This window comes from Coffea arabica, chromosome 7e (assembly GCF_036785885.1).
Source record: "Coffea arabica cultivar ET-39 chromosome 7e, Coffea Arabica ET-39 HiFi, whole genome shotgun sequence".
In the NCBI taxonomy this organism is placed as follows: domain Eukaryota; kingdom Viridiplantae; phylum Streptophyta; class Magnoliopsida; order Gentianales; family Rubiaceae; genus Coffea; species Coffea arabica.
The window spans coordinates 3,223,133-3,236,740 of NC_092323.1; the positions used below are offsets into that span (position 1 = coordinate 3,223,133).

At 39.3% G+C, this 13,608-nt stretch overlaps 3 protein-coding genes across 4 annotated transcripts; 1 reads left to right on the forward strand and 2 right to left on the reverse strand.

Annotated features, from left to right (window-relative positions):
* Positions 1-495: 495 nt before the first annotated feature.
* LOC113723075 (uncharacterized) lies at positions 496-3,969 on the reverse strand. 2 transcript variants are annotated; one of them, XM_072059772.1, is made up of 10 exons: positions 3,632-3,969; positions 3,395-3,489; positions 3,156-3,254; positions 2,368-2,472; positions 2,139-2,243; positions 1,730-1,868; positions 1,451-1,477; positions 1,241-1,356; positions 1,099-1,155; positions 496-795 (listed from the first exon to the last, which is right to left on the reverse strand). In XM_072059772.1, the coding sequence occupies exons 1-10, from the start codon at positions 3,795-3,797 to the stop codon at positions 694-696; spliced, it is 1,011 nt and encodes a 336-aa protein (XP_071915873.1). In that variant the 5' UTR covers positions 3,798-3,969; the 3' UTR covers positions 496-693. The 2 variants fall into 2 exon arrangements, with proteins under 2 accessions (XP_071915873.1, XP_071915874.1); XM_072059773.1 differs by lacking the exon at positions 1,451-1,477 and having other exon boundaries at positions 3,632-3,967.
* Positions 3,970-5,419: 1,450 nt separating this feature from the next.
* LOC113723080 (uncharacterized) lies at positions 5,420-9,507 on the forward strand. Its single transcript, XM_072058717.1, has 9 exons — positions 5,420-6,013; positions 6,495-6,572; positions 6,692-7,156; positions 7,438-7,573; positions 7,757-7,919; positions 8,136-8,264; positions 8,451-8,645; positions 9,032-9,154; positions 9,239-9,507. Exons 1-9 carry the CDS (start codon positions 5,833-5,835, stop codon positions 9,329-9,331), a joined length of 1,563 nt encoding a protein of 520 aa, XP_071914818.1. The 5' UTR covers positions 5,420-5,832; the 3' UTR covers positions 9,332-9,507.
* Positions 9,508-11,096: 1,589 nt separating this feature from the next.
* Positions 11,097-13,574, reverse strand: LOC113723120 (transcription factor MYB35). The gene is made up of 3 exons (XM_072058718.1): positions 12,633-13,574; positions 12,411-12,540; positions 11,097-12,171 (listed from the first exon to the last, which is right to left on the reverse strand). Exons 1-3 carry the CDS (start codon positions 12,763-12,765, stop codon positions 11,346-11,348), a joined length of 1,089 nt encoding a protein of 362 aa, XP_071914819.1. The 5' UTR covers positions 12,766-13,574; the 3' UTR covers positions 11,097-11,345.
* Positions 13,575-13,608: the final 34 nt, after the last annotated feature.

Consider the following 13,608-nt stretch of genomic DNA (forward strand, 5'->3'; position numbering starts at 1 on the left):
ACATAAAGAAAGGATTTCTCCAATGTAACTCAAGGTATCAGAAAGAATGGTCCAAACTCCGTTTTCAAAAAACATGCCACCTCAAGTTTTTGAAGTTCATCCAAGGAATTGCCTACAAAATCTCAGCAGTGCATGAAAGGGTCTACCGGATCATCATTAGTTAATAAACGCTAAGGCCGCCTTTCTTTTGTCTCCTGTGATGCGAATATTCACTTTATCTAACCCTCCAACTCCGGCCAACTAAAAATTAGGTTAGAAGAAGAAGTTTTCTAATGACTCTGTCATGTACCCGGACAGAATGGCGACATTAAGCAAACAGCATAATATCCAACAGACCATAACCCAACAAATTTAGATCGACAACAACTTCCTGTAAACTTGTATCATATCATTGAACTGAAATAACAGTTGTCAAATCACCATAGAAAATATCCAAGTTCTTGTCTGAATTGACGTTAGAGATTTTGATTATAGAAGAAGGCTGAACTACAAAGATTACCAAGTTTAGTTTACTAGTAGCATTTCATTAACATCTCTTGTTTTATCTACATCTGAAAGGAGAGTTGAGATGGAACAAATCAAATGGTCAGGTTAATTTACAGCTAACGCGACATGTCACTGCTAAGAAATATCAGACTACGTGGTCTTTAGCACAAAATAATAATAATCCAGCCACAAAACCTACTTCCATCTTTATGATAAACCCATAAGTAAGCTGTCTGACTTTCTCCTCTTTTGCGCCCAATTTGGTCCATATATAGCAAGATGTGTCCGACCAAACCTCCGATCAGCTATCTGCAATTTGTGATCGTTTAAGGTAAACCCGTTATTAATTAACATAGTAGCCAACATACAGATGAGGCAATTTAGAAGGAAAAAAGCATAGGGTGAAGTAGCATGCAAAGGTTCTAGCCGATACATGATAAGTATTTTTAGGTGTTCAGCTGACTAAAAAGAGACTAGTGCAGGCAGGCGTAAGGGAGAGTATAGGAGTTTATAAATCATTAGAATAGCCTCATCTCAGATTAGTTGAGTTTTTAGGTGAGATGGTTCTTATTAATCAGGAAAAATTAATCAACCAAAGCTTATCTAAAATACCTTAGTGAGGCAACCACATGAATCAAGCATGTCAGTTTTCAAAGGGTATTCAACTACCTACAAAAGAATAAGCATTTTGTTAGATATTAATCAATCAAACCACTGAGGGACAAAACTTACTTTTTATATGCAATTAACTTACAATAAATGTGTCCTCTCCAATTACGGATGAACTTGAAATTTGGTTCATCAATACCCCATAATCTACTGCCATATATGGGGGTGTAACACTTACATAATCAAATGGCGCACGTTTACCTGGGAAAAAAAATCTAATCGTAAAGTTCCAGAAGGTAATAATAATCTTCTCATGTAAAGAAAAACAGGAAAAATGAGGTTTGATGAAGCTGACCGTAATTGAGAGACTCAAAGCTCCTGACTACATATACAAACATGTCTTTTAGGTGTACATCAAACGAACCTTCATTGCTACGGCTTCTAATATATGCGCATATACAAGATAAAGATCTTATTTAAAGGAGTCCAAAAGCATGAACTCTATTCTATACGATATGCAGAAGGCCAAATTAATAATTTAAAAAGGATAAGATCTGGAAGGTAGTATAGAGAAAAAAGTTCAATCAGCATGACAACTAGATTTTCAATTCTGTGAATCCAGAAAACAGCATACCAGCAAATTGTTCTGCCCTTTCCAAGAAATCCTCCACACGGACAGGATGTATGGTTGATACATCAAGGAAACCAGTCCACTGTAAATTTGGTCGTAGAACATCTGAGACAACCCAAGGATCCATCTCAACAAAATGGGCCTGGGATTTGCAAATTAAGAAAAGAGAATAAAGGGAAGAGTGAAGAGGACAGGAAATAGCAATAGGTTGCGGAACACACTGTAAAACAATCTAACTGAAAGATGGTATATGAAGTTAAAATCTAACTGCTTAAAGTACCAGCATAATGCTGCATCTTCATGCAGATGTTAATTACCAGCTAAAAGAGAAGAAAATAATGTAATGCTATAGAGTTAATTGTCAGCTTTCAAATTAATAATTAAATTAAGTGTTACTGGCTCTAATGATAACCTCTGAGCATCCTCTACTGATAGCTTCAATGCCAACAGATCCTGTACCACTGTATAAATCTAACCAACGACCAGGCCGTAGAGATGCAGGGCTACCACCAGCCGCCTGAAGAAGAAGAAAGAACAATTTGTTTACAACATTATTCTGTTAACAACAGTAGCATTCACAGATTTGAAAGACTACAAGGATTCCAAAATTTGAACAGAATCCATGATAATGAAACAAGCACCTGTAAAATGGCAAATGCAGCAGCCTTCACCACTTCCATCATTGGGCGTACATCCATGCCTTTCGGTGAAAGTAATTTTTTCCTTCGAGCTTTTCCTGCAAGCACCTAGTAACCAATGAAGTTTGTATAAGATTTCAAATACGGATGACTATGCCTAAGCACCTAATTTCAAGAACATGATTTGTAAATTGAACCATACTTCTTCTAAGGGTGGAGAAGGGCATAACATGCCAAAGAAATAGAAAATAATAATAATAATAATAAAAAGAAGCACTTGTATTTAAATCTCAAACATTTCAGTAGTTTCTCAAACAAGTGTCAATTGACAACCTTTTTTCAGGGTCCAAAAGATTGAAGCTAGACATTATTGTCTATCATGCAGCATAACATATATAAGCATCATATTTGTTAACCTTTTCCAGGAAATAATTCATTTTCCCATTTACAAATTACTTGACAAAAAAAAAATAATAGGAGCAAAGAATTTAGTGCATTTTGGTAAGGAGTTAATTGTACATAGAAAATGAACTTCATAGCATCTAACACTTAATCTGCGTATCGCATATGTTCAGGAGACAGAAACAAAAAGCCGCAATAAAAGTTAGAATTGTGAACTTTATGAGTAGACGAATATCATCAACCAGGAACTGGTTCTGGTCTTTTGTTAAGATATCGAAGCAATGCAATTACCTGATATTCAATAGTGCAACTTTGCACATCCATATCTGCTCAAGCCATACTTGCTACAAATTAAGTACTTCGGCGTACAAATAAAAAATTGTAAATACCTGAAGCAATTTATGGGTTTCCCTTGGATGCTTGGGTTCCTCTGTGATTTCCTGCCTTCCGTTTTCTCCCGTCTTTGCCTGCCCTTTTCTCCTCTTCCTCTATGAAACCAGGAAACCACACGTCAGAACCTAGAAACTTTAACAGGGCTGTTATGAAGGTTATGAGACAAAACTTATGGGGACAAGTACAAAACATTTTTTTTGGGGGGGTGGGGGTGGAATTAAAAGAAAAAAGGGACCTGTGGAGATGAATGGGGTAAAAACTCGTCAGGATTGAGACCATATTGTTCAAGAAACTCTCTTTCCTTCTCAATTTGGAGTCGACTTTTAGATTCTAACAACACCAGAAAAACAAAGGTTCAATAGTACTTATTAGCTTTCAATACATAATTGTCAAAAAAAAAAAGCCAGCAATAATTAGGTAAAAATGGAAGAAACAGATGGATCAAGTGCGGAAAACGAAGGAAGGCAGCTACTGTTGGAGTAAGAGAGGGTGATAAGGCATGAGTTGCGGCGCATGCTGGCTGTGAACGGGAAATGACTGCAACCAAGATGGAAGCACGGTGTATTGATGTTGAGGCGGAGAGGAGAGAGGAATGGAGGTGTTGCTGTTGCCAGGTGACCAAAACTTAAGGCCGCCATCTCTCAAGCCCACCACCACCGCTGCTACATCTGCGACTACCGCTGTCAGCTGTACTAAAACCCGCAGGATTTTGGCGCTGGCCGGAATGGATTACTCGCTACTCATTAGTCACTAGTCAACTAGTCACTTGTCAGTCACTCCTATTTTTTTTTTTTTTTTTTTATCCTATCCTTTTCTTATTTAGTTTCTCGTTTTACCCAGAAATTTTGGTGCCTCTTAATCTTATCATTTGGGCGCCCCCACGAACGATAATGGGCCTGGGCCCTGGGTATCGCCTCTTCTCAACCGTCATTGAAGGCGTAGGAATCGTCGAACACCTAACAACGCCTTTAATCAATTACTACTACTAATATTTAACAATAGTGACCCCTCCTGATTAATCTCTGTGATTGAATAATAAGGACAGTCCATTATTACATTTGGTGGTGTGGCCCCCCAGGATTTATTTATTTAAGAATTAAACGCTTGAACCTGGCTGTTGTGCCCGCAAAATTGCAACTAAATACTCCAATATTGTCCACGCCTCCAAAATTTACTGCTCAAAGCGTTAGAATTGACAGGACGCAATGAACCACGCCTCCAAAACCACCACAAACACAGCATGATGGTCTTGAGACAAACCACTCTGACGGCTATGCCGACAAACCAACCCTCTTTTTATTTTTTTTTAATATCTTTTGCATTATTATTAGATGCAAAAGTGGCAATTATCAATATTGATCTCTGATTGACACAACAATGAAAGTTTTGGAGGTTACAAAATGAATTAGTTAGCATTCCAATCTCGCTCGCAAACTTTTTATCAAGTTTTTTTTTCCTTTGTGTGTCATAATAATATTAAATTGTTTTCGAGATCGAGGATAACTCTAATAATTAGACTGAATTATATGTTTAGAAAGAAAAAAAAAAGGCCGAGTTTTCATAGTTCATCACACGCACAAGCAAAATCCTAGCCCCTGCTTCCACTAAAGTAGTTCAGTGATAAATGAACTCTTAACACTCATTTGATTCTGAATTTGAATCTTACCCTGAATTTAAACCCTCGTGACTCATTTGGGATGCGTCGCGTGAGGTCGTGGCGTATTCCAGCTACTCAAATTGAAACATGTTACGAGTTACCAAAAAAAAGAATCCTAACCCATTCAAGCCTTCGTATCCTAATCCTAAAGGGAAGGACGGACCACAACAACGCAAAACACAACAGGGAGTTCAACATCAATCAGTCGTGGAAAAAAAAAAAAAAAAAATCAGTCGTGGAAAGTGAAAACAACTCAATCCGTCAATCGACGCGTCACGCAGTTCCTGTTCCCACTATACTCTCTTCTCTTTTCCTCACCTCACGCTCTCCACCAGTATGAGGACACCTTTACGCGCATTGGACGGCTGCCGTGTCCAGGGCGAATATCCGTAAATCCATCTGCGCGTGATCTTTACATCTTAACCAATGTGTAGTGCAGTGTGTGGTGTGTACCATATTCCGTTTTCAACTGCATCCACGTGGCAATGGCAGTGACAAAAAATGGGAGCCGGAAGCCTACTCCGCCTGAAAATGTCAGAAAATGTCAGAAAAAAAGGGAGAAAATGTCAGGAAAAAAGCCTACTCCGCCAGCCTGGAAGAAGCTGCGTACGCTTATTGCCATGCTAACTTCCCAAGTCATCCATGTCCTTCGAATTCGTTGACCAATCAAAACCAAAAATCTGGCTTAATCAATAATTAGGCCCTACTGGTACAAGTGTATTTGTATCAGACAACTATGGGACTATGATGATCATTATAAAGTTGTCGGCTTGTCCCCAAAATTAACGAGTTGTTGTTTAACTTTACCCTCCAGTTCCTTCAAAAAAAAAAAAAAAAAAAAAAACTTTACCCGTTTGGTACAGGAATTGAGAAAATCCGGAACTAGTAGTAAGTATCTAGCACGTATATAGTCAGAGATAATTTCTACTTAATAGATAGTGGGGTGGGAAGTGGGAAGGGTATTGTCCTGGTTTCCATTTTTTGTTGATCGGTTGTCTCTCAGGACAGACTACAGAATGGGAGCTTGCGGATCCAAACCCTGCAAGTGTTTAGTGGGTGGATTGAATCTTAGAAGAAAGGGTCGTCGGATTGGGAGGCCAAGGAGAAGAACCAAGACTCAATCTCTTTCAAACAAGCTCAGCAAGGTTGAACCTTCTCATTCTACGGATCTTCCTCACCGCAATCCCACATACCAAGGTACCAAATCTATTTCCCCTTTTTCTTTTCTTTTTTTTTCCTTCACATTGTGTGAAGTCAGAATCATGGTCGGTAGTAGCTGCGTGTCTTTTTCTTTCTTTGAATTGGAGCTGGGGCTGGTGAAAGACAAGATTATCGACATTAATCTGCCTTGCTTCTATGCATTGGGCTACTTTAACTAATCTTGTCCTGGATTGACGAGGAACTGGATATTGAAAGCATAGCGTTCTGCTGAGCAACTATTTAATATATCTTCACATAGCATTATCTCCCCCCCCCCCCCCTTTGGACTTTTAGGTTATCTTTAGTTCTCCTGATCATTATTCGGGTATAATGGTCTTCTACATTGTAAAAAGGACTTGCTGATATGCAGTCGCTTTTCGCTGTTTATTGTCTGTTAACTGACCTTCTCTATGTCCCTTCTCAAGTTCTGAGTGTTGTACTTTGCATGTGCTTATTTTGGTCCTTCTGCGCTTGGCAGGAAAATCTGAGGCTTGGTTTGAACCAGACACAGTGATTGATTCTGATGGTGATGATGATTTTTATAGTGTTCAAGATGGTAATTTCCTTGAACGTTTTTGGAAATGAGTATCAATTTGACGGTGTGATTTCTAGTTTTCCAGCAATCAACCTGTTGGATTTCTAATTTCTGTTATGTATGACTTCCCTGAGCTGCAGATATGTCTCAAATTGAAAGTGGATCCTTGTCAGACGTTGTTACTCCAAGATATTCTGACAACAGGCATTTTAACGTGGCTTATCCCTCTGACCCTGAAGTGAAGCCAAGTGGGACATCATCCAGCAACTTGGAAGCTAATACGGCTAAAGAAGATTCTGCTCGAGAAGGGAATATGAACAATGCTCAGCTGCAAGCTGATGATCATCAGGAGCAGGCAAAGGATCAAGCTCATTTTGATATAGTCTCTTCTCATTCCGTGGATAGAAGTGCTGTAAAAAGTGAAACGGCAAAGTTGCACAATTGTGGACCTCAAGCTCATAACTGTCTGCCTTGCCTTGTTTGTTCTACCTCCCGAGAAGAGAAGACGGCAAAGTCATTAGCCCCTCATTCAACAAATTTCAAGAAAAGATCATCTTTTAAGCTTTCATTTAAACGCCGAGAAGGACAAGCTAGTTCTGCTTTATGTAAGTATTATTGTCAACACTTTCTCATCCTTAGTCAGGAGTTAGCACTGTCACTGTCTATTTCCCTACAGGAAAAAATTTACTAAGAATCCTCGTAGGTTGTAAAATGATGAGCAAATCTTGTAGTTTCCTATGGCCAATCCAGTGTTTAAGTATTTACAAGCACCTTGATGACTTCTGCCCTGATATCCACCTCTCCCAACACGGCTCCTGTATGCTTTGTTGCTTTGTAAGTGGTCTTGTTTGACTTAGTAAGCCTAATTTCCACTTTATTATTTCAGTGTCGCCAAGGGCTACTGTTCAAAGACCTTTAGCTGGTTCTCAGGTTCCGCATTGCACAGCTGAGAAAAGAATTTCCGAATGCTGGTCAGAGGTTGCTCCCAATACTTTTAGAGTTCGTGGACAGAATTTTATGAGGTAAGAGCACTTGATTTTCAGACTCAACAATTTAACATTCCAGATAACTGAACTTGCACAAGTATGGTAACTTTCATTGCAAGGTCTAACAAACTTTGGATTTCTTAACCGATTTCGGCTCCTTTATTCTGGTATATCTATTATGGTTAGTTGATGTGTCTGCCTGACCTAATTCTTTCACAGGGATAAAAAGAAAGAATACGCTGCAAACTATGCAGCATTTCATCCTTTTGGTGTCGATGTATTTTTGTCTCCACGGAAAATTGATCATATTGCACGTTTTGTGGAACTTCCTTCAATTGATTCAGTTGGGGAAGTTCCTCCAATTCTTGTTGTAAATCTTCAGGTATGTATTTCCTTTGTACTTGTGGTTGTTGAAGTAGTTCTCTGCAAATTGGAATATTGAAGTAAATGTTGGCTGCTCGGAATTTACATACGCATTCTTATTCTGTATAACTGTGGTTTTACTTTTCCTATTTGTGTGGAAGAAAGTGTTTTGAGTTGGCATGGAATATTATCTCAATCTGACATTTCTCTGCCTTTTTAATTTGAACTTTCGCAGATACCACTGTACCCTGCAACTATTTTTCCAAGTGAATGTGATGGAGAAGGCATGAATTTGGTTTTCTACTTCAAGATTTCTGAGAATTACTCGAATGAACTTCCAGTTCAATTCCAAGAAAATATCAGGGTAAGTTGGATGAACTTAGCTTCGTGCAGCTGGTTTTTGCCATTTATTTCTTTGAGTATGGCAACAATTTGGCAGTTCTAATGATTCCTTTTGTCTAGAAATTGATTGTTTTTGCTGCATCATTCCATTTGTTATACCAAAAATAAAGAACCTGATCTTCTTGTTAATTGGTCTTTTGTGGTATAGAGGATAATTGATGGTGAAGTTGAGAAAATCAAAAGCTTTCCTCTGGACACAAATGCGCCATTTAGGGAAAGATTGAAGATTTTGGGCCGACTGGTGAACATGGAAGATCTTAACTTGGGTGTGGCTGAAAAGAAGCTCATGATCACCTACAATGAAAAGCCTGTTCTTTCACGTCCTCAACATGAATTCTACTTGGTAAGGATTATCTTAAAAAGCTCTATGACACTTGATACAGTCATCTTGTTGTTCTGCTTCCTAGACAATGCAATTCATATTCTGGTCCTAGAAGTGAAAATTTGGATCTGCTGTACTGTTCCATTTAGCATGTCTTTACAGATTTAACGTAGATTATCCTAATGGTCTCCTTTTTAGGTGTTAAACAGTGATTTATTTTATAAAATTTCAATTTGTGATCCTCTTGCTGTAAAAAAAAAAAATGCTGTTGACTCTTTTGCTCCGTCTTGATGCTTTCGCTCATACTAAATAAAAACATTTTAGGCGCAGAGCAGCTACTAAGGAAAGTACAATGCAAGTCATCCATGTATTCTAACTGAAATAATTGGCTTTGCAAATTGTTTCAGGGAGAAAACTACTTTGAGATTGATTTGGACATACACAGGTTTAGCTACATTGCAAGAAAGGGTTTTGAAGCATTTCATGACAGACTGAAGCAGTGTGTTTTTGATTTTGGTCTAACAATTCAGGTAGCCTCTACAATCCTTTGCAAGCCAGAATGTGCTCTTTGGGTCCATAGCTGACATTCTTAAAATTGTGAAAACTTGATGCAGGGTAACAAGGCTGATGATTTACCTGAGCGTATATTATGTTGTATACGGTTAAATAAAATCTGTTATAGTAATTACAACCAACTGAGCGTCTGACTTAACAGAGCCAACCAAAGCTGCAATTTAGTGAGGGGAAGAACCATTCCCTGAGCCAGCTTTACAGCCCTCAAGGCTATCATTTGAATAGGTTACTGATTTGAGTGTACAGATAAAGCATAAATTTGAATGCAGTGAATAAGAAAAGAATTCATCAAATTTTGGTTAACGTAAAAGCTGTTGTCGATTCATGATTGGTACTGTTATCCAGAATATTCCAAATTGCTTCAAGGCTATCATTTACTGGTTATGTGCTATGTAGCCAAGACGAAATGAATTTTTGGCGCCCTGTCTTGAATAAAGCTTTAGGGATCATCAAATGGTGGAGAAAAATTTGATGGTTTAGCTAATTACAGGGCAAGCATAACTTGTTGCAGAACCGGAAAATAATTGGTGGCTTCTTGGTTTCAATTGCGATGACCTAATGCGGGTGAATCGGAGAAAAGATTAGAAGAAAATTCAGGCAGAAGAAGAATCTGATCTCCGGCTATGCGCTATATTGTTGTTTATGACATTATAATGCTTCTTATCGACTAAATTGCTCTTGAATGAACGGAAAACATGACAGTAAACCAGCATGGCAAAACCGACTCCCCATCTTTGTGGTACATGCATCACCAAGAGCGTGGTGGTGTGACTAATTTGGAGGAAAATACAGAAAAGAAAGTCTTAATGAGGGGGAAAAATCAACATATGGCTGATTGGTAACCCAGATAAGATAGGAGATTCATTTGACAACGAGCAAGAATTCAACCATGCACCGAATAACAGAGAAGGATAAGGGGTTAGTAATCAACCTATCATTCCTGTAAATGATTCAGAAAAAAGATTGAATGCTGAGATATTCCATTTAGGACAAACACTCATAATTTAGGAAAAAAAAAAAAGAAGAAGTGCTAGGATGCACCAGAAGGCCGCGCGCATGAGCCGAAGATGGCACCAATAGAACACTTTCGAACCTTATTTGCTTTGGGTGCGGCCGTCATATCGGCGAAAAGGGCAGGGCGTGAGTTACCATCAATGTGGTTGTGGATGGATCTGTTCTGTTGAACCTTTTCATGATCAGTCCCATTAGCCTCCGGCTCACAACCCACCTTTATCTCTCGCCCGGCAAGCCTGTTGTCCCAAATGCGGCCTGATGATCCTTGTCGCCGAAATGAATAGGATGATCTCTGCAATGTACTCATGGATTAATCAATGGACTTTGGCTTATCCACACACAATATCTCTCTTTGGTTGTGTGTGTGTGTGCCTCTCTCTCTCTCTTTTTTCCCTCCTGTAGATGGGGCTTATTATATCATGATAAATGTTTTTTTTTTTTGGCATTCTTCTTGTTAACTAACTACGAAAACGGTTTTTATTTATTTATTTATTTATTTTCGGAGACGACAACTATTGTATAACCTATCTATTTTAAACTATGAAAACGGTTTTATGCACAAGGCTTATTTTGTCTTTCCATCTTACGGTTGGCAGTGCGGTTGGAGTTTGTCATTGACTAGTAGCAGCAAGGCTTAGGGCAGCCTTGTTTTGTTTCGTTCGCATGCATGTGCGGTGTATGTAGGTAGTCCCTTCGGCTTCGGGTACCACATCATGCTTAAATTATCTATCGAGTCCTCGGTGGAGAATTCGTTGATTTATGGTGATATTAATTAAATCAAGTGGTCTTATTACATACTCCATTTTACTTCAAGCGAACGTCATGAAAAATATGGCTTGCGATGTAAACCTATCAGGAGATGGAACCATAGGTGCTTCTCGAGTCTGGAACTGGAAGGGAATTAATTACGTGGGAAAATTGTAGCAGCCTTTGTTTCCGATGAATGAATGCACGAAATTCCAAGAGATTAGAAAAGACTACAAAAAGAGATCGATTGGAGTATGCATGAAATGCGCGATCTTTTGAAACATTTGCCCTCTCGCTCGACTAATTCCACGGAATCTCAGAGTTCCTTGGTCATCTGCAAGTCAACATTTATTCTAGTAACTTCTTCATTTTAGGGAATTTTCAGAGTCAGTAATCACAGAATCCATCCAGAAGCTCAGGAAATTCCAGCTGCATCTGTCTGTCACTAGCCAGAATGGACTCCAAGAATGAATCAGCAGCAGATGAAGAAGATTCCATATAGCGCATTGCTTCTGGTTCAGGTTTTAGCCCATAACAGGACACGCCAGCCTTGTCATTTACTTCGTTTTCAATTATGCTGGTAGCAGCATGCAGGGGCGTCTCTTCCTGCACCACTGCCGAAGAAATATCATCCGGTGAGGAAATCCCTCGGATTTTGTAATCTTCTTCATTTTGTTCTATACCCGCGGAAGGAAAAGGGTCAACAAGGATTGTTTCATTCCAATTAGAAGGAGAAGAGGGTGATTTTTGAAGCTGAGGTGGTTCACAAGGAAAAGACTGGGAGCCAAAATTCATGACGCTGCTCGAAGATGATGGAGATGAAGTTGAAGGGGAGATTCCACCGAGTAAATGTGGCAGAATTAAAGTTTCTTGGCCGTTGATTTGTAACTGTGATGCTGCCTGACCTAAAAAGTTGCCAGAAAGGGTCCGACCATATGGCTCAATGATTTGGAGGTTGTTGGCATTTGGAAATTTCTGAGGAAGTAAAAGGGGTTCTGGTTTTATTCTTGGTTCAGTGTTAAGAAGTGCATTCTGGTTTATTGTGCTCGGGAGATTACCAAGTTTTCCAAACTCAGTAAAAATCTGAGAGAAAGGCTTATGTGTTACTGGATCTATGCCCATGTTGAAGAGCTTTTTCTTCAGCTTGGTGTTCCAGTAGTTCTTCACATCGTTGTCGGTTCTCCCAGGCAGCTGCTTTGCTATCCAAGACCACCTACAACACGGAAGCATTGGGTTTCAAAGTGAGATCTCGTACGCCTTTTTAATGCCTTCTTCAGCGATGTCGGCAGTTATCTATATGGAGAAGCAGAAATCATTCCTTTCTGTGTTTCTTACAAATTTCGACCTACTTCACATTGAGTTTTCTAAGCCTAAATTTTTGCACGACAATTAGCAACAGAAGCAGCCAAACGTGCTCTCCATTTTTCGCAATTTAAAAAGATGGAAACTTGCCTGCTACCTATAGTTCTGTGAAGTTCAAGAATGCATTCTTCTTCTTCAGGCGTGAAATTGTCATGCTTTAGGTCAGGCCGCAGATAATTTGTCCATCTGAGCCTACAACTCTTCCCACATCTGTTGAGCCCTTTGAAATGAAACTCATCCAAACACAGTAAATATATGGACAGTTAATGTTGACTATTTAAAAAAAAAAAGGGTTCGTGAAAGCACATTTACCTGCTTTCTGAGGAACCAAAGTCCAGTTGCCAATACCATGGCGAGATACGTACGCAAGAATCTTTGCATCTTCCTCAGGCGTCCAAGGGCCTCTTTTCACATTTGCTTTATCACAGCAGGGAGGTCTTCCCATCGGGGCATAGACAGGTATGTGTATGCTATGCGAGTCCAGAGATTAGAGAGAGGAAATGGTGGGATTTAAGATCTTTAATTAATGAAATGGTGATGCAATTATACAGCTTCCAAGAGTACGTTTCCAGACGAGCATTTAACAATTAAGGGGGCATGAAATGCATGCAAACAGGGCTCCCCATTTAACAACAAATGCATGATTTTCTCCATCAAAACAGTTTGACGTGACATGAAAAACAATGCTCACATCCCCCCTCCCTCTCTTCACGCACGCTCCCCTTCTCCCTCCATCTCTCTCTCTCTCTCTCTCAAATCTGCGTGGCTCACATATTACAAACCCTCGTTCTGGGTTTAATAGGATGATTCAATAAGCCTAAAAATGATGTTCCTATTCCATTTCAATTGGTGGCACATTAGTTTCTGGTAGCAGAACATCCACTGGTTTAAACCTGACATCATTCAGGCGTCTGATTCTGAACTCCGAAGAAGGTGAACTTGTAAATCTCGCATTTTCGAGTTTTCACATTTTCCCGTGCTTCATTCAGCTAGGAAATCAAACGTGCTAAAGCCAAACAGCAAGAACAAGAGAGGGAAAAACCAACTACCCTCCTCTAGAGTAGTTGGCCACCACATATCCTTGTGAAGTGTGAGGTCAAAGGTCAAACCTTATCATATGATCCGATTATGATTCAATCCCCCCATAGTATAAATTAGAATAGGAGTAAGAATAGGTGTAGATTGTGACAATAGAATCCAAAAAAAAAAGAGAAGAGCAAGAGAGGGAAGCGCGTGTGGGGACCCAAAGATCAACCCAAACAACTACAGATTCACTTCAAACAACCTT

Coding starts and splice junctions, on each gene's coding strand:
- LOC113723120 (XM_072058718.1), bottom strand. CDS start 12,765: ATGGGAAGACCTCCCTGCTGTGATAAAGCAAATGTGAAAAGAGGCCCT. Junction 12,541..12,632: donor TTTGGTTCCTCAGAAAGCAG/GTAAATGTGCTT, acceptor TTCATTTCAAAG/GGCTCAACAGATGTGGGAAG. Junction 12,172..12,410: donor CACAGAACTATAGGTAGCAG/GCAAGTTTCCAT, acceptor TCCGTGTTGTAG/GTGGTCTTGGATAGCAAAGC.
- LOC113723080 (XM_072058717.1), top strand. CDS start 5,833: ATGGGAGCTTGCGGATCCAAACCCTGCAAGTGTTTAGTGGGTGGATTG. Junction 6,573..6,691: donor TTTTTATAGTGTTCAAGATG/GTAATTTCCTTG, acceptor CCTGAGCTGCAG/ATATGTCTCAAATTGAAAGT. Junction 8,646..9,031: donor CTCAACATGAATTCTACTTG/GTAAGGATTATC, acceptor AAATTGTTTCAG/GGAGAAAACTACTTTGAGAT.
- LOC113723075 (XM_072059772.1), bottom strand. CDS start 3,797: ATGGCGGCCTTAAGTTTTGGTCACCTGGCAACAGCAACACCTCCATTC. Junction 2,473..3,155: donor AAACCCATAAATTGCTTCAG/GTATTTACAATT, acceptor ATTGGTTACTAG/GTGCTTGCAGGAAAAGCTCG. Junction 1,357..1,450: donor CTTTGAGTCTCTCAATTACG/GTCAGCTTCATC, acceptor TTTTTTTCCCAG/GTAAACGTGCGCCATTTGAT.